Below are 20,862 nucleotides of genomic sequence, written 5' to 3' on the forward strand. Positions count from 1 at the left end.
TCATTAAAAATGTATATAAAATAGGAAAATCACTCAAGTAAAAACAAAATGAGAATCAAAAACATAAAAAAGTGCAAGTCATAAATATAAAATAAGTAGGCTAATGTAAATATAAATTTCAATTTCATTTCCTTATATAAGCTACAGGTGCAGTCTCTACAATAGTCCCATAATAATGAGGACCATACAGTGAGTTTTATAGTGTGAATATGAATGGTTGAGTCTGTTCCTACAGTGTTCCAGGTGCAGCTCCTCTGTGTGCTGCTTGTTGTGCGCTCAAGGTGGAGTCTTTGTGCCACATCACATCCAACGCGCGCTGTTGAGAGCTGTAGTCCTGAGAAGAGCAAGCTGTCAGCAGCAGGAAGCAGCTCAACAACAACAAGGGAAGCGAGTGCATTTTGTTTTTTGTGCATTTTGGGACAATTTGCCTCCTACTTTGAGTCGAGCAGGTGTCTACTTGAACATGCACTCAACGACGCGCAGGTGAAAACAAAATCTGCTAATTCAAGTTCTTCTCCAAAGCAACTTTTTAAGCCATCTGGAAGATTTTTATTTTTTTTTTTTGCTTTAGCTAAAGATAGTTTTGAAATCTTTGTTAAAAAAAAAAATGTCTCGCAAGAAGGCAGCCAAAGGTAAAGCAGCGACCAGCAGCAGCAGCAGCAGCCCGTCTGCAGGAGGAGGCAGCCCGGCCGGGAAGACAGCGAAGAGCAGCCCGTTGAAGAGCAGCCGCAGCCCGGCGGGCATCGTGCAGATGAACGGTGTGGTCCATCCATGCAGACCCTCCATCAGCACCAGCAGCGAGTTCTATGACATCGCTTTCAAGGTATAGGACGTTGTTATATTTACTAAATGCATGCAAATAATCTTTAATTTTCTATAATTTTACACCCAAAAAGAGTAAATGAGAACTAGAAAAGCAATTTCTGAAGACATTTCGGTGTGAATGCAGGATGCTGAAGAGCTGACGCTATAAACTGTAATGCTGCCTTAAATGTTGTGAGAAGAAGGTGAAGCAGTAAGAATAGATGGGAAAGTGGGAATGGGTTTAATTTGTATGAATATCATTGAAAAGTTGAATAATACCAATAGTGTATAAAAGATGTGGAATATTTGAAGGATACAGAATCAGAATCAAAAGATTATGAATCAGTAAATAAAAGTTGTAATTGCATGTAAAGCAGCTGAAGCCTTATAAATAGCTGGTTCTGAGTTCCCTGTTAAGAAAGTTACCTCCTTGGGCTTTTATTTTGAAAAAATAGGTGAATCCCTAGATTTCCTGTTCTAAGATGTGGAACATTTTACAGTTTGAATGGAGTTTCTAGGTGAAAGTATGAATGAGCAGTGAAGAGTTGAAAATGCTTAAAAATGTTTAAATTCTGAACATTTCTTCCATTCATTTCAATGGAGAATTTTTGATGAATTATGGTTAATAATTCTGAAAATATGAAAGTTATGAATGAGAAAATTAACAGCCATCATGTCCTAATTGAGCTGCATGTTTTGATGTTTGAATGGAGTTTCTATGTTGAAAAATGTGGAACGAGTAGCGTTGCAAAAAAAGTGGTCTGACGAAAAATAAAAATAAACTCAGTAGAATAACATATGTTGTGAATGCTTCCAGCATTCACACCAATAAAAGAAAATACACAGAGTAAAAATTCCTGTGTATCTTTCCTTGTCCTCGCTTTTACAACCACCTTTTATTCATTATTAAACAGCAGCCAGCTCCTGACACCAGCAGCTGTGTCAATAGTGGATCGATAACCTGGAAAGGTGCACACACACTGCCGCGCAACAGCTAACAAACAAATCAACTGGTTGAATGCATGTTTGTCCTCCCTGCAGCAGCAGAAGCAGCAGCAGCACATACTGTAGTCTATTACTGGGTTTTGCATTCACAGTGAGCGATTTGTGTTCTTCACCTCACCCATAGTGGAGACCTGTCACCTCACCACAACACAAACACAGATCCAAACACCCACAGATAGTCAGTGCGTACTCCAAACACAGCTTCAAGGGGCCTCCTACTCTGTGTTTTGAAGCAGCTGTTTGATGTGAGTGCATCATGTCTTTTGTGTTTTGCAGAATAAGTGGATAGATTGTTCCATCCAAACTGTAGATATTCTAATTTTGGTCAATTGTTATTTGCTGGGTGCAGTTCACAACATCCTTGCAGCCAATAAATTAGGCTTGCACCAATACCAACATCGGATATTGGGCCGATACTGACTCCAATAGCTGGGTAACAATTGGGCCGATCTATTCATATCAATTCAATACTGGAATTTTAATTCCTTTTTTAAAGCTTAAGTAGGTAGAAAGTCTTTGACATCATTGGGCGAAAATTCCATAATAACCTTTCAGCATATTGTAATTCAAGTGTTCTGAGAGAAAACTAGACTTCCGCACCTCCTCATGGCTCTGTTTTCAGAGTTTAAAAAATCTAGCCTTTGACGGGAGACTCTGGCCAATCACAGGTCATTTCAGAGAGAGAGCGTTCCTATTGGCTTTGCTCCGACTGGTGGGCGGTGCTTGGTATTTCCTCAGCTGATCTCAACATAGCTGCCGGGTCACAAACTTTCTCATTTTACAGCTAAACAGTACACTACAAGATGTTTCTGAAAACATTTGAGGCGAGAAATAGGCATTACAGTAACAAAATATTGATTCATATTTGATCAGCGCTGCCTAGTTTGGCCGGAGTTCACGAGTGATTGACAGCTGCTCAGAGATGGCAGGCTCCAGCTTGGCTCTGATTGGTTGTTTTCCCTCCGGTCTGTGCAATCTTCCAGATTAGGTGCACTGGAGGTCACCAGAGTACACAGAGGCACATGATTTTTTACAGATTACCTGTCTCATGCACTATACCGTCAGGACATAGTGACCATTTTATAAAAATATATATTTTTTAATCATATTTGCTCCATTTCTACCCACTGCTGCTTGAAGTTTTGACCAATTTGTTGTTGCTGTTATACACTGGTATTGAATCGGTACTCGATATCGGATGACACCCAAAGCCCATGTATCACTATCGGTATTGGGACTGAAAAAGTCAGATCGGTGCATCCCTACAATAAATTATCAATTGCAGAAAAAGCCACCTTCTCCAGATTCAACCCAGGCTGAATGAAGCATGATATACTGCCACGTGTAACTTCATTCAGTTATGTGATCTAACAAGGAGCAGCAACATGCCTGAAATCTAATAATATTCCCTTCAAAGTCTTCCTAGATCCAGCGGTAACGTTTAGTTCGATGTTGCAAGGCGGGATCAAAAAGATGTGGCGCTTTGCAGAGATGAACCCTCCTTTCTGATTTCATTGTGCCGTGTTTCAGCATTCACTGTTCCCTCTGATCGCCGCTCTGCTTTGAGTCAGGGAGAAAATTGATTGCGTTTTATTTATAAAACCCTAAGAGCCTCCTCCTGCACACTGTGAACATGTAGCTCATCTGGAGAAGAGAAAGCATGAGAGAGAAGACATAAAACGGACGCAGGGATGAAAAAATAAAGTTGAAATAGGGAGCGAACAGAGGGCGAGATCTTCACACTCATTACCCTTTGCCCCATTTTACATCCGTTACATCCAATCATAGTCTTTCATCTCTTCTCTGCTTCCTCTGTGCACCCAAGAGGCGCTTTTCATTTCCAGGGTCTAGTCTACGGCATCACAGTCCCTCAGCTAACCCGATAACAGTAATCACATCAAACCTTTAACTTCATCACCGCTCTGAATAAAAAGAGAAGGAACGCAGCCCAAGGTCTGTTTTGCATTCGCGCACACATGCATGTATGTGCATTTAAGATGGTTTTATACATTCACACACTTACAGAAAGGATCCAAGGACATCATCCACTGGTGGCCATAAATGAGCAGTCACACACTCAATCACTGGCCAGGTACCAACATACCAGGACTAATTTAGCTGAATGATTCAAATGTCCTGTCTTTTCTCTGAGGACAAGCAACCAGACTGATATAGAATTAAACATGTGAGCAAACCCGCTCACCTACATGTGTTTTTCTTTTTCAGTTTTGTCTTTATCGACCAGTCAGACAAGTCTGAAGTTTTATCCCTCACACATGTTTTGTTGTGCGTCTTTGCCTCCAGTCATTCCTGTCTGAGTTACCCCCTCCTGTGTGTTTCCTCCTCAGGTGATGCTGGTTGGAGACTCTGGCGTGGGGAAAACGTGCCTACTGGTCCGTTTTAAAGACGGAGCTTTCCTGGCTGGCAGCTTCATCTCCACTGTGGGCATTGACTTCAGGGTGAGTTTGAATCAGTGCAACTAAAAACAAACAAGCAAACACACTGTCAGGTTTAGTACCTTGTTGTAAAACGGGGCCATATATACACCGATCAGTAATAACATTATGACCACCTGCCTCCATGAATCCGATTTGTTTGTGCAGCATGTCTCACAGATGCTCGATTGGATTGAGATCTGGAGAATTTGAAGGCCGAGTCAACACCTCAAATTCGTTGCCATCCACATGATGTAAAAGAAAACGTGATTCATCAGACCGGACCACCTTCTTCCATTGCTCCGTGGTCCAGTTCTAATGCTCACATGCCTATTGTAGGCGCTTTTGGCGGTGGACACGGGTCAGCATGGTGCACCCTGACCGGTCTGCGGCTACGCAGCCCCATACGCAACAAACTGCACTGTGTCTTCTGACACCTTCCTATAGGAACCAGCATTAATTTTTTCAGCAATTTGAGCTCCAGTAGCTCTTCTATTGGATCGGACAACACGGGCCAGCCTTCGCTCCCCACATTCATCAATGAGCCTCGGGTCCGACCCTGTCGCCGGTTCACCGGTTTTCCTTCCTTGGACCACTTTTGGTAGGTCCTGACCAGCTGCCGTTTTGGAGATGCTCTGACCCAGTCGTCTAGCCATCACAGTTTGGCCCTTGTCAAAGTCGCTCACATCCTTACGCTCGCCCATTTTTTCTGCTTCCAACACATCAACTTCAAGGACAAAATGTTCACTTGCTGCCTAATATATCCCCCCCACTGCCAGGTGCCATTGTAACGAGATAATCCATGTTATTCACTTCACCTGTCAGTGGTCATAACGTTATGGCTGATCAGTGTATGTATGTGCTAATGGGATTTTTTATGCCTCGGAGCTAGGGGGTAGAGTTTCCTGTGTTAGAAGTCTCACCAGATAGGATATTGATTTCTTAAATTAGTTTGACATGCTTTAGTTTTTCAGTCTCCCTGGTTGATGAGCGTGTCTCTCGTGTGCCAGTTTTGTGCTCCCACATGGGCAGCCGGGAGAGAGCGCGTCCATCTTTTCTAATGATCACACTCACAGGTGTCCAAGAGACGGAGACAGGCGATGCCTCAGAGCAACACTATGACCCAGGGGAGCTAAAAGAGACGGTCTCCTTCCTCTGGCTCTACAGTGACCTCATGTACAGGGTCACGTCAGCTGCAGTAACAGCCCTGGGTGTTCGCTGAACTACTGCTTTTAATCACTAGGCTTCTTCTGGGCAATTTGATGTCGTACAGCCACTCACTCATTGTCAGGTCTAATTAAGTTAAAGCCCTTACACTGACCAGACTTTTATGAAATTTAATATATTCAGTTTTTGTTGGCAGTGTGTATGAGAGGTGTTGCTGATTTAGCGTTGCACTCCCGTAACACTGTCAGACTCACAATTGACAGTTTGAAAATAAAAGCATCAAAATCGATGCAGCCAAACCAGAGACATGCCACACATTCATCCTTCTTGTCAAAACCTGGTGCCTACATTACCCACAGTGCAACTCAACTGCCATCACTTGGTCGGAGATTCAGATGTGCAATGCAAAAGTGTGTAAGGGAGAAAGACCTCTTATGGCGGGCGGGAGGGGAGGCGGATGGGTCCAACAAACACAGGACTTTCAACTAGGAGGCCGATGTTTAGTTTGGAAGTTACGTTAGTGACGTTTGTCACGTGTTTCCCATACTGATGTTATGTTGTTTCCATATGTATTTCACTAAGTTTACGTACTTATTTTAAGCCCAACCATGATTTTTTTCCCTCAACCAATAACTTAATTGTCTACTTTTTGCGTTCAAAAGTAAGAATTTTGTCTTTGGTTTGGATGTGCAGCATCTGCTATTGAAGCACAACATGTCACATCCAGACAGGACACTTTAAAAACACTTTTCTATGCAATAGAAGCTCCATTAAAAGGAGCACCAGGTACTCGATGGCGAGGACTGAAGCAAGGTTAAATAAATAGATATAAAATGTTGTGTGCTGAGGTAGCAGGCTGCCCTCACTAATGAAGATATCTTATGGCAACAAGGACAAACGATTTTATATAGATGTTTTTCTTGCTGTACCTTTGCCCTGAGGGCAGTAGCTGAAAGTGGTGATTCAAGGGATGTCTGTGGTCGTCTTTTTTTTAAAGTTTTTGCAGCTAAGTGTTGGACTGCTTTACCATGGTGATAGTTTGTTTGCAGCCTGTAATTGTACTGCCCAGTTTAACTACTTTGGAATACAACTTTTGTTCGCCCATGCAGTTGTACTCCCCAACACCTGTTACAGACTTTGATGTGTAAAAGCGATGCTGTTCCCCTTTAACTAACCTCTGTGGTCATTAACATATTTACAGTTTTACCATTGATGAGCATTTTACCGCTTACCCATCCCTCATTACTTTTAGTTGGAGCCCATCAGTGACTGAATTTTTCCCCACCTATCTCCTCCACCTATGGTGTCAAATTAACCTATTTTAAAGTGCTATTTAAAGTTCCAAACTTAACACCGTTACATAAAGTGCAACATTAGATCCTTTATACTCTTGGGAGGTATACTCGTGCGTGTGCGTGTGTGTGTGTGTTTAAACTAAAGTAACCAACCTAGCCCTGTGAGTGGGCTGGATGAGTTTGTGGGTGGATGAGCAGTTGATTTATTTACTTATGTAACGTCTCTTATAACACCGTCTGTGGTCCCGATGTACATTTTGGGCCTATCTAAGCAAAGCAGAAGCCTTCATCAGCTTTCTGTGCCTGCTGCATTTACTACTAATGGGGGGGGAGAAGAACAAAACTCATAAAGTTTAGTGCTTAGTCTGCATTTTTTTTGTCCTATTGACTTTTTATTTAATTGCGGTGTGACAGGGAGCTGTGTGACATAAGTAATTTCGTTATCATCCCTTTCTCTTCTGCATGGTTTCTTGTTGAATGGTTCAGTTTTTCAGTACAAGTGAAACAGATAGTAGTGGGCAAATGTGCTGCTTTATGCAAATGTATGTATATATTTATTATTGGAAATCAAGTAACTACACAAAACAATGAAAAATATTGTCCAGAAACCCTCACAGGTACTGCATTTAGCATAAAAAATAGGCTCAAATCATAACATGGCAAACTGCAGCCCAACAGGCAACAACAGCTATCAGTGTGTCAGTGTGCTGACTTGACTATGACTTGCCCCAAACTGCATGTGATTATCATAAAGCGAGCATGTCTGTAAAGGGGAGACTCGTGGGTACCGTGAGAACCCATTTTCATTCACATATCTTGAGGTCAGAGGTCAAGGGACCCCTTTGAAAATGGCCATGACAGTTTTTACACACCAAAATTTAGCGTAACTTTGTAATGTTATTTAGCCTCCCTTGCAATAGGCTAGTATGACATGGTTGGTACCATAGATTCTTTAGGTTGTGGTTTCATATGATGCCAGCTTTAAAACTGAGCCTGCTACAACCTAAAAATGTCAAGTTGCATTGATGACTTAATTTGCATTCTTAACGCATTAACTTTGACAGCTCTAATATATTTACAATGTTCCCAAATACAGAATGAACCAAAAACGTCATGAGCACACTCTTAGACTTCACACACAGGTAATGAATGCAAACATGTAAAGTTTTCCTTTATGTGAATGCACAAATCCTCCAAACAGCATGTTTGAGAAGTTGGGATACTTTGTTTAGCAGGAAAACATGAAGGTCCTCAGTGTTTGTCTTCCCATGGAGGATACGCAAGAAGACAGAGAGTGATTGTTATTTTTAGCAAAAGAGAGTTTTGATCCCTTTTGTAGTTGGTGGGAAAGACGGGCAATTTGCTTCGTACGGAGATTTGATCCAGTTCCCACTTCAAAGCTGCAGTGAGATGCTATGTTTTCTTCCATCTCTTGTTTATTGTAGCCTCATCTTGTTTTAAGCCTCAGCATGTTCTCCGGATTACAGAGCTGCATTGTTATGCTTAAAATACATGGAGTCACAATAAGAAATATAACGTCACACAAATTGATTATAAAATCTCACTATTAAGGGATTAGAAAGGGCCATAGATTCATAGACAGAGTGAAAATCAATCTGTTTCTCAATATGATTCTGATTTATAATTACTGCTAAACACTAATAGGAAAAAGAACTGATTCCATACGGCCGAGTGGCACATTTATACAATGACTTACAGACCCATTGAAGCATAGCTTACACTAGAATTATTATTATCAATTACCAGAGAACGTGTGGTCTTATCATCCCCATAAATCTCACTCCGGTGCATATCATAATAAGGATTAATGGACCGTGCAGCGATATATATAAGCCTTTTTTTATGAGTTAAGGTCAATTTTCATAGCAGTACGATTGTTTTTTAATCTTTTTTTTGGGGGAACCTTCTTAATAACAAGAATAAGAAATGGCCGATTTGCATAAAAGTCGTCATGTTCAGGTTTTTGCTCCAACCAAATTTTCGCCAGAGAGTACCAGAGAATACAGCAACTTACAGGTCCAGGTCATCCGTTGCCATGGTAATGCAGGTGCTAACCGATGGGCAAGGTAGAGGGCAGAGCTCGCCTTTGTGCTTGATTGTGTGGCTCATAGAGTTCTTGGCTTGTGGGAGTCAGGGTGCTGGTGATTTTGCTTCAATCAGGAGGTTGTAAGCAGGTTGTTGAAGGCGTCAGGTGGGTGTGAAGGACTCAAAATGTCTCTTTTTGCTCTCTGAGTGAAATGGACCTCTGATTCTGTGGTGTTCTTCATGCTCCAGCTCGCTGTTTAAGTTTTAGGTGAAATATGGATTTGTAACGTGAATGGGCACACGTGACACTAGAATGTCCTAAGGACACGTTCTTCTCTACTTTCTCCATATATTTCTGCACTGTAAGACCTCCACGTCAGTGGGAGACAACTGTAGTCTCTTTTATGAAATTAATAAGGAGTAGCTCTGCAGGACTTTATAAAGTGTGACCAGCAATTACCTATTAGAAGTTTTTTTTTATCAAAGTCTGGCTCTGCAGGGCACAGATCAAGACGGCATCAGACAGCATAGAAACAAACTGCACATTTACTCATTGACTAGGATTTTTTTTATTATTATTACACCTAGTTATTTAATATATTTTAGTAGTTAATTAGACATTGGAGACATTACACTCAATGTTGTTTAAAATTTCATTCGGAGCCGGAGCAAACTTTCTCATTTTACAGCTAAACAGTACACTACAAGATGTTTCGGAAAACATTTGAGGAGAGAAATAGGCATTACAGTGACAGAATATTGATTCATATTTGATCAGCGCTGCCTAGTTTGACCGTTTAATCGTTTGCGAGTTATTTAAAGCTGCTTCCGTTGAATGAACAACCAATAGGAACGCTCTCTCTCTCTGAAATGACCTGTGATTGGTCAAAGTTCCCCGTCACCTGCTAGATTTTCTAAAGCCTGAAAGCAGAGCCATGAGGAGGTGCAGAAGTCTAGTTATCTCTCAGAACACTTGAATTACAATGTGCTTATTATGGATGTTTGCCTAATGATGTCAAAAACATTCTGCCTACTGCAGGTTTAACAGCTTACTAGTGATAATTCTTTCATATATTTTTCATACATATTCAATTATATTGGGCCTTTGTGTTGGTATCACTCAGTATTTAGACACAGTCATTTTAGATCCATTAGTTTTCCCATTAGTCTGACAGGAGGATGGAACTGTAATACTTTTTGGCTGACAGTTGTCATAATGCCTTGGTGGGTCTCATTATTAAGATGCATTGTGTTATTCAATATTGTTCCTACTGGCAACAACTCCCATGAAAAGGCTAAAACCAACAATGCATTAGTCATTCCCTCAACACTTTCCAACTTCCCCACCCACCCTGTCTGTAGCACTCAGGCCCATTGATTCATACTGCTGGGGACTATTTTCAACTGTGGATTAATACACAATTGGTGGTCGAGCGAGTATTCACGGCAGCGTTACGGCGTGTGTGGGATTGACTCAAAATAAACTACAGTGTCCATGTTCATCACAATGAAAAGCAACAGGGTGGCTCACTGACGTTTTCTACACAGAGAATTCTTCTTAGCTGGTCTATTCATTGTTGGTTTTTGACAAAATGACAATACAAAACTAGACTTACTCTTTAACAAGTACTGTATGTGTGTGTGTGCTACATATTTCCATTTGGGTTTAGGCTAATGCACTACCATTTCTGTAAAAACTCATGGGCAAAGAACTACAGTCTACGGCTGGAGCTGTCCTTGGTGCTGAATTTTTCCTCCAGACTGGGGTTCAACAAATTCTACATATAGCGTACAAGGCTACCAATAGGGGTGGGGAAAAATCGTGATATTTTGCATGGCAATATTGTATCGATACATGGACTTTAAGTATCAATGTTTTATTATATAAACTTTTAACCTCTTAAAAACCCAATTGCCCACCGACTCTGTCTTTCTGAGGTTATAACGGGCTCAGTCTTAAAGCTAGAGTGAAGATACTGGCTTCATATGTAAATAGAATTAGCTAAGGAATCCATTGGTGTCATGTCATGTTAGCTTGTCGGGAAGAATGCTAAATAACGCTACAATTTTACGCAAGATTTTGGCGAGGAAAAACTGTCATGGCAATTTACAAAGGGGTCCCTTGATCTCTGACCTCAAGATATGTGAATGAAAATGGGTTCTATGGGTACCCACGAGTCTCCCCTTTACAGACTTTATGATAATAACATGCAGTTTTTGGAATCAATTGGTACACTAAATAACGCTCCAAAGTTATGCTAAATGTTGGAAAAACTGGCATGGCCATTTTCAAAGGGGTCACTTGATCTCTGACCTCAAGATATGTGAATGAAAACTCTGAGATGAACAGAGAGAAAACTGTATCTTATTAGATAAAAACAGATGTTGACAAACTGCATAATTTGCGGTAGAAAAAAGGTAATAAATCATAATATATCTTATCGAAATACTTAACATATCACAACATCGCGATAAGATCGTAAAATATTGTGAGGCCTCTGATGATTCCAACCCCTTCCTACTAAATCTACCAATCTGTGACCAAACACTTGAAGTATTTGACATGTCAGCCAGCAATCTTAATCTGATGCAATCCGATTTTCCCACACTTGAGGGACCAATATCAATTCTCCATGTTGTAATTGTCTACATCCATCATACTTTCAGTTTCCTTCATTTTTCTGTCACTTTCTTACCCAGCATGCCATGCAATTTTGCTTAGAATAAATGTGTTATGTGTTGTTTATTCTTTTAAATATTGTTGCCTGAAGGCAAACATCTTATTTTTACGTTCAACTAAATCCCACAGTTCCACTGTGAGCGGCAGGGAAGACGATGAATTTATCTTAGCTGTAAACATAATGAGTCCCAGATGTTATTTACTGAGAAACAATACTGGCAGATTCAGAGAGGATTCTTTCTCCATTACTGCAGTTAAAATGTCTTCATTTTGAAAAAGAGCAATTTCTTTCGAGAGTCAAACAGAGGACTATTAAAAGGGAGAAAAATAGAAAGAAGGAAATCATAATGGGGAGAAGCAGGAGTGAAAGATGCTCAGAGGGGAAGCCAATTAACAATATTACTCCAACAAGCCTCCCATCTCATTTCCGATGTGGCGGAAAAACAACCTTTCTTTGTCTTTCCCTCTTCACAATCTGCCTCGCCTTGTGACACCAGAGAGAAGCAATTCTTCAATCCCTCAGTTGACGTCAATGCAATGGTGGGGAGAAGAGCAGCACTTCTCACCTCGACTGAGAGACAAGAGAGCTGCTCCCAGCTGTCAGTTATGTCTACTGCGCCGCGAGTGACAGACCTCTTATGCAACCACAGATTTCACCTCTTTGCACCCTAAAAAAAATGTGGCTTGTTTGACTCGGGAAGTCAGATTTTTGAATGACGCCTGTGGGGATGGATCATCAAACTTTGGGCTTTTTAGGGGTGGCAGTTTCAGTCTGTTTGTTGGTCCAACACAGTCGGCATCCTCCGGGTCTGAAAAGTGAAGCCAATGTGGAACTTGCATTCTTTCTAATAGCCAGCAGGGGGCGACTCCTCTGGTTGCAAAAAGAAGTCTGATTGTATAGAAGTCTATGAGAAAATGAGCCTACTTCTCACTTGATTTATTACCTCAGTAAACATTGTAAACATGAGTTTATGGTCTCAATCTCTAGTTTCAAGTCTTCTTCAATGCAGCATGATGTTCATTTAGTAAATTATGGTCCCATTTAGAGTCAAATAGACCATAAAGCAGGGGATGCTTTAGGACGTGGCTACTTTACAATTGACAGGTCGCTACCAAGGCGTTGTCCGGTCTGGGAGTTGTAGCTCCACCCTCTTGTGTCACTTCTGGTTGCAAAAAAATTGGTGATGGCCGAAAACCAAGATGGCAACAGCCAAAATGCCAAACTCGAGGCTTCAAAACCGTATTCCACAAACCAATGGGTGACGTTACGGTGACTACGTCCACTTCTTATATACAGTCTATGGTCCAACCATTGTAGCTCCAGACTGAAACAACCATTGGATGGATTGCCATGAAATGATGTGCAGACGTTCATGTTTGCCAGAGGATGAATCCTCCTGACTTTGATCCTTTGACTCCCCCTCTTGCACCACCAGCATGTCAAGGTTTTCACTTATCCTGTGAAATATCTCAACATCTACAAGATGGATTGGAACAACATTTTGTAAAGACATTCATGGTCCCCAGACGATGCATCATAATGACTTTCGTGATCCCCTCACTTTTCCATTAGCGCCACCGTAAGGTTGACATATGGGGTTTTGAGACATAAAAAAAAACTCTCTTATTTATCTTTAGTCCCTGTTTGGATCTTGTTTGGTTTATTTGTGTTACACTGATGGTTTATCTTCACAACGGTTTTCTATCCACTTGACTACACAAGGTTTTCAAAAGTCCTTCATTGTGACTCAGGTAATATTTACCACACAGCAGCCTTCTTATGATTGTCAGTTCAAGCAGAAAAACAGTTTCCTTTCCTCTCTTTGTGTCATTGTGGAGCTTCAGTGCTTGACCGCCCATCTGTGAATTTACGCGACACCCTCTCTGATTAAGATGCATGACCATCCTTGACCTCAGTGACGTACCCTCCCCTCCTCCTGCTTGATGTGTGAACAAAATGCTCAATATCCCAACTCATATTAGCATGTGATGTGCGCCACAATATTAAAAAAATTAGCCCAATGAGTTAGTCACAGATAATTTGTCCCTTAAGGACAAACGGATATCTTCCATTCTGGGGATGAAGTCGGTTATCTCAGACAACACTCGGCAGCCCATGACATATGAAAGAAGCACAACACGTGCGCCCCTTCTCTAATGATTTACTCGGAGCACTCTATCTGGGAGTGGTCCATAAAATGTCCCTGACTGGTTTAAGAGACATGGATCACAGCTGGCATACTAATTCATCTCACCCTGTTTGTAGTCTGTATTGTACACAAGACCTTTATCTTAATGATTGACTCTTGCAGCGCTACATCAGATACAATGGATGGGCTTGAGTTCATCACTGAGTAATGGCTGGCAGGAGCAACTGTGCTTCGCATGTCAGATTCAGGCTGGGGTGAGGATTGTTGTTTTTAGCGGCATGGCTCGAGGGATGGCGATGTCAGTCGGTCCAGACTCAAGTATCTCAACAGCTACTGGATGGATTGGCATCAAACTTCCACAGACATTCATCATCCATGTCCACCAGAGGATAAATCTTACTGACTTTGGAGATCCCCTGACTTTTCCTCTAGCACCACCATGTGGTTGGGATGCATTCATCTCTTGTTAAACAAACATTTGTTTTTACACATTTCTACTAATTATTTTGCGACCTGAACCCTGAACCTGAGCGTTCGTGATACCTTAATACCCCTCCAGTTTTCCCCTGTCCAACACAGTGGCCGGATATTACTTATTCAGACATCTATGCATTTTGATTGAATCACATTAGGCTAAGTGTTGTCTGTACAAATCCAGCGTGTTAATAGCCAACTATTTGATCTTTGGGCTGATATATAATTGAAGACGACAGTCTGATGCTGCTATAACGTTAATGTTTGACTGTATTACTACAGCAGCCTCCCACTCAAGCTAACTAGCTAGCCATGCTAGTCACTGCCGCCAGCATCTCTTTAGCCATATACCACACTGACAGTGAATATTCCACGTATCTTATGTGCCTCAAATCTCTGTGTGAAAGCCTCGGTTAACCCGCTTAGTGTCGTCAAAAATGTCAAAGTATCGATACATTCAGTATACAGTATCGCCTTCTACTCTTTTCTCTCTGACAACGAGTTGACACACACACAGTAATTTATCTTTTGATAAAAATTTAAAATTTGATGCCCTAAATGTTATGTAGATTTTTCCCAGTGGTATTGAAAATGGTATCAAATATCGATTTTTTTTAAGGTATTGCATCGAAGTTAGAAATTCCAGTATCGTCACAACACTAAACCCGCTACACAGCAGCTTTTTAGCATTTTTCTGTTTAACCTGACAGCGAGTTTCTTTCCTTCAAAAGGGAGCGTAGCCTTAGCGATGATGCAATGCTTGTCTGGTCTATAGCCTGGAGCCATAATGCCTCTCTATTATATCTTTTTTAGGACACGGCAGGGGAACAAATCGTAGATCAGCGTTTTTCGATTTATTGTTGGTGCAACCAACTAAACACGGCTCTTGGGCATAGCGTTATTAGAGTAAACCAGGTTGTTTAAAGTAGAAGTTTGGAGACGTGTTTCATCTTCCTCTGTTTACGCTGTTGCCATCTACTCGGGCGCAGGATTGTTTTCCCCGCAAAAGGGGGCGTGGTCATGACAGCCTATACTCTGGATGACGTACTGTATTTGCTGGTCTTATACCTATCAGCACTTGTAATATCCTGAAATACCTTCCGCCACTATCCTCCCTGCTTCCCCAGAGAGGTCGCCTCTCATGTTCCCATTCATTCAGTCATGACACTCGTGACCTCTGCGTGTCACAAGTCGGGCCCAGAAGTTTCACACCTCGGAGTTGAAGCCTGTAAAATCAAGTTTCCCTTTAGCACAGCAGGAGAAGTTTCACACATAACTCGACAGCCCCATTGATTCAGATTTCACTTTCCTCTGATGTTATTTTTGGGTGTAATTAGTATGTATGTGGGGGTGGGGGCTATGAATCAGGCAACTGCAAAATGTTCAACTCGACATTTCGGTTGTCTGATTTTTAAGATAACTTGAAGTGAGGATACATTTCGGCGCTGTGCTCCAGCATTTAATGACAGTAAAGCCTGAAAGTTGGAAATAAATGTAGAAATCTTTGACCTTCAGCCTTCGATACTCTGAAAGACGACATGCTCTCTCTCATGTTAATTAACCAGGATCAAAGCCAAATTATGCTGAAAGGAGGATTTCCTTTTCTAAAAAGAAAGCACCTGCTCTGAATTCACTTATCATGTATTTTTATACATTAAAGAGGCTGATACAGCAGCTACAGCGGTATTGCAGTTGCATATGTGTCCAATAACCTTCATGTCTCAGATGAATTGACCAGTGAGGAGTGGCTGATTTATAATTTATCTATTTATTAACAGAATAGACTGTTGAATTATTCAGACATGTCTAGTGTTATTATGCAGGCAATGCTCAAGATTGTCTTGATGCATTTCCACGGCGGTGAGGACGGGTGTGTTCCTCCTGCCAGAGTAGAGAGAAAGGAGATGAGACAGAGGGGTGACAGGAAGGGTTAATGGAGTCACAGAGAGGGCAGCATCAGCTGTAGATCTTATAGTCTAATAACCAGAGAAGGAAACATCCACCAATACACGCTTACCAGCCACGCCACTAGTGTCTGGAAATATAATGAGGAGTTGAAGGTGTTCAGAATATTCTTGCTTTTATCGTGCTGTAAGATATATTCAAACGAGGCGAATATGCCATTGGTGACAGACTGTTTTAACTTTAGAAAATACAATTAATAATACAGATTATTACTCACAGCACACACTACTAAGTTACTGTTTGTTATAGTTGTGATTAGGGCTACCCCCCCTTAGTCGATTAGTCGACTTATCGGACGTTTTGGTCTTAGTCGACTAAGATTTATTTAGTTGATTAGTCATTTTTGCAGCTTTTTTTCATGCTGAATGATTTATTTACAAGAAACTTATGAGCACATCTCTGGCAAACACAAGATTTTTGTGATTCTTTGTGGAGAAACTTTGCAGATGTGTTAATTAAATCAACTAATTAGTTTAATTAGTTGACAAATTCATATGAGTGTTAGTCGCCTAAGAATTTCTTTGCTCGAGGACAGCCATAGATTCCGATTTTCAAAGTAAAGGTTGCATTTTTTTGGGCCTAGAATTGAGTCTTATTTTGTCTTATTTAAACAATATTTTGTGTGTGTTTGTGATGTTGTTGATACAGATTTCCTGCTTAGTATATATCTTAGTCTTTAATAACCAAATTTAAGTGATCCTTATCAAAAATCCTTAGTAAAATCTACAAAGGAAGTGATGCATTTCATATTCAAGGAGGCAACAAATGTCTGTGTTCAAAGCTGTATCTTCACAACGCGACAAGATTGTTGATGTTCTTTTTCAAACCACCTGAAATTGAAGCTGTAAACATTGATTTCTTGCATGATCTCTGACCCCCGTAATGCCAATCCAATCATCCCACGTAGACATGCGATTCATCACGAGGGTCGTGTTACCTCTGGTTCGGTCAGCCTCTGGTGAACAGGGTTTCACGGTTGCACTGGAAGACTGAGCACTCGTTGTGTGGTCAATAGCATTGATAACAGCTCAGCGGCTAAATGGGCTGGAAATGTGTTAGATAGTCAAGTCACTGATCTCAGCTCAGCTGGGATGAGGAGCAGAGATTATCTCTTTTTGATTACCTTTCCAGGGAGATGATGGAGGGGGAAAAAAACACATGCAGAGAGAGAGAAAATTAAAAAAGAATTGGCCTTGGCTTCCAGATACTGTGTGTTTTATGAAAGGATATTGGCTAGGTGAAGATATTAAACATTAAGAGTCTCTTTATGAAAAATGAATCTCTCCATCAATAGATTATTGATGGCGGATGGCTGTCTGTGTCCCTTGTGTGAAATTATGAAGTGAGATGGTGTGGTTTCCGCTCAATTCCATTCAGTCACACATTCGGCGACACATTTAGTGGCTGTCAGTGACACACACACACATATGCACACACAAACCCACACTGATAACAATGCTCAACAGATGTGGCAACTGTTAATGAACCAGGGGAGATCCAAGCAGGCAGCTCTTGTTGTGCATCTGTCTCTCTCCTCTTGACTGTAGCCAGACATTGTTAGCTGTCGCTCTTACATCACTGTTGGCAAATAATGTCGGTGAAAACTGGCACGGTCCGCTGACGAGTCACCGTGTTTTGGGATGCGGGCGATCTGTTGGAATGCAGGCGGTTTCTCTGCGAAGCTCAGAAGTTCTTTGCTCCGATGCGTACAGCGAGAAAAAGGCTTAAAAGATAAGCTGCCAAGGAAGAAACATGCTGATAACTGAGCACATACTGTTGCTGTGTCCATGTGTTCATGTAGAGCTGCAACAACTAGTCGATTAATGCGTAACTATTTTTTAAAGGATTAATGGTTTAGTCATTCAAGCAAAAATCCCACAAGTGATGGATGCAGTTTCTTTTACATGAGAATCTGCTGCTTTTCTAGTTCTTACATTACAGTAAATTGCAGTGGTGGAAAGTAACTAAGTACATTCACTCAAGTACTTGTGAGGTACTTGTACTTTACCTCAGTGTTTCAAATTTATACTACTTTATATACTTCTCTACATCTCAGGATGAAATATTGTACTTAATACTCCACCACATTTATTTGACAGCTACTTTATAGTTATTAGTTACTAGTTTACATAAAAGTCTGATGATTCAGTTTATAAAATATAATGAATTGTTACAGATTAAACTATCCGACAGTATCAAATTGTTCAAATTAGCTCCACTATGAGCAGTTACAACAACAAAATGATGCTTAAACATTAATGCACCAGTAATAATAATAATCCAGGATTATGATATATATTAATATGACAGTGACTGGGGCCATTCTGCATAATAAGTACTTTTACTTTTGAAGTTTTTAAGCACATTTAACTGATAATACTGTCTGACTTTTACCTAAGTAAGATTTTGAATGCAGGACCTTTTTAGTTGTATTTGAGTATTTTTACATTGTTACTCTCTATTGATAACATACCGCTGATACGCCAAAATGAACTAAATAGGTTTTATTTCTGTAAAAAGAAAGCAAAACAATGGTGGGGGCGGTGGGTACGTAATGTAATCTGTGTGTGCCCGACCAACGTGTAACACCGTGTAACACCGTGTAACACCGTGTAACACCGTGTAACACCGACTACCACGACAAGCCTAATGATGTGTCCCCTTTAGTGAAGGATCTGAATACTTCCTCCACCACTGGTAAATGGAATACCTTTGTGGTTTGGACAAAATAAACCATGGGACAATATGATGACGTCACTATGCGCTGTAAGATACTGGAGTTGTCATTTTTCACTGAGAACTCACTCATTAATCGATGATAGAAATAATTGTCAGTTGCACCCTGAATGTTGAACTCACCACATACAACTCAAATATACAACACATGCATACAGTGACACACTCATGCGGGCTGAGTGAGCCATCGGCCTTAACACCACTGACTCATGAGCCAGTCCATCCTTAGCGATAGCACTCTGAAATAGATTAAATAAGGACGAGCGTGATATGAATCACTTTCCCTTTACTTTCATCTCTGACTGGAAAAGACTCAACGTGTGTGTGTGTGTGTGTGTGTGTGTGTACATACATTATACACCCCCAAACACTGTACTGTAGGTTGTTTTTTGCATCACAGCTGCCATATGACGTTGGAGTACATTGTTATACAATGCATTGTGAAGTGTCCGTTTAGTGGCTGAAAGTCTCTTTGTTCAGACGAACATTAGGTCATCATCTTCAGACGGCATGTTTTTGAGAGAGTGACTCATGCAACAAGTGGATGTTAGTCATCACGTAATTACTGCGACTCAGTTGGAAAACTAGATGCTCTTTGAAGCAAATGTATTTACATATTTTTGATCGTAATCACCCAGCAGTTTGGTTTTGCTTTTGTACAAAAATAAAGCTTTTTTTATTGACATCGTAGATCAGCAGGAGTCCAAATGGAGCTGATGACAGAAGCAGAGAGGTCGAGGTTGTTTGACAAGTTGAAGGATGCTGATGGAGTGGTCTGTGTGTGTGAGAGTCCCTCCAACTATTGGTAAAAGGCTGGGCCAATGACTTATCGCTTCATTTAGTTTACAGATGACTGTTTCTGATGCTGAGGAGGTGTGACTGAACATTTCTATGTTTGCCTATAGATATTGTGCCGGTAGTCTTTCTGTACATTTTTAGGGCTTTAACCCCCTGAGACCCAACCAACTGTACTTTCAGAGGCTGTAGCAGGTTCAGTTTTAGAGCTGAATGATTGTACATATATCTAATGAAACTAAAACTTAAGAAATCCATCGATAACAACAATTTCATGCTAGCTTGTCGGGAAGGAGGCTAAATAACAAATTTAGGCTGAATTTATATAAGGAAAAACTAGAATGGCCATTTTCAAAGGGATCCTTTGACCTCTGACCTCAAGATATTTTAATGAAAATGGGTTCCATGGGTACCCACGGCTCTCCCCTTCACAGACATGCCCACTTTATGATAATCACATGCAGTTTTGGGGCAAAAACCATGTCGTTTTTGAACGCAGTATTGTGTTATTTTCATTTTTTCTAAAATTATGTGTTTGGATATTTTTGCATACTGGGGTCCCTAAACAGTCCTCAAATTACATGAATTGGGTATCACTGTAAAGCTGAGACTCTTGTGGATCCAATGAGCCCAACTGTATTCATGTGTGATGATGTTAGTCCTCACAGTAGCCATTTCATTATAGCAAGACCTTTTTTTTTAAACTTGCTCTCTCTGTATAATATGACCTGTGGTGACCTCTAGGATAATCACAGCCTCATGAAACTTTACAGCCACAAACTAGAGACCTAGAGCATTCAGAGGATGGATAGACCTAGGTAGATTGACAATAAGGGGGTTTCTGAGCACTTTCCAGCACAGAAGTGCTCGCCATCTAATCGCCGAAAAATGCAATTCTTGGAGAAATCTCCAAATGTCAAACCTTTTTAATACCAAATCACGGCATGGCTTTTTCTATGGTGTTCCTCAAGGTTTTGATGTCTTTATGTGGTATTTTGGAGGGATTATTGATCATTTTTATCAATTCTCCAGTGGTAAAAAAAAGGTTAAATTTAGCACCAAATCTTTGTAACAAATGGTATCAACCCAAAAATTGCTTATGAGACATAATGGAGCATTGGAATGGCCATCACATACCTCTATCATAATGCTCTTAGCCCTTATACACTTTCACAATTCATATTAATGAATTAATGTTTATTTCTGATTTATGACTAGAACAACTTGACACACAGCTGCATCTCAAATTAATCTTCAGGTTCCCAGCTTTCAGATGATGTACACCACTTCTATGTGACATCTACTGCTGA

The 20,862-nt window shown here is 40.7% G+C and overlaps 1 protein-coding gene across 2 annotated transcripts in view; it reads left to right on the forward strand.

Moving 5' to 3' along the window:
* The first annotated feature begins 291 nt into the window (after positions 1–291).
* The window catches only part of LOC119502526 (ras-related protein Rab-26-like), a 68,102-nt gene continuing 47,531 nt past the window's right edge, over positions 292–20,862 (forward strand). The window contains exons 1-3 of one of the 2 annotated variants that reach the window (XM_037793581.1): positions 292–483; positions 623–823; positions 4,158–4,268. In XM_037793581.1, coding sequence (XP_037649509.1) covers positions 752–823; positions 4,158–4,268 — 183 coding nt within the window. In that variant the 5' untranslated portion in view covers positions 292–483; positions 623–751. Of the gene's footprint in view, positions 824–4,157; positions 4,269–20,862 lie in introns of both variants that reach the window. The other variant, XM_037793582.1, reaches the window with a different exon arrangement.

Source organism: Sebastes umbrosus, chromosome 14, assembly GCF_015220745.1.
Source record: "Sebastes umbrosus isolate fSebUmb1 chromosome 14, fSebUmb1.pri, whole genome shotgun sequence".
Taxonomy (NCBI): domain Eukaryota; kingdom Metazoa; phylum Chordata; class Actinopteri; order Perciformes; family Sebastidae; genus Sebastes; species Sebastes umbrosus.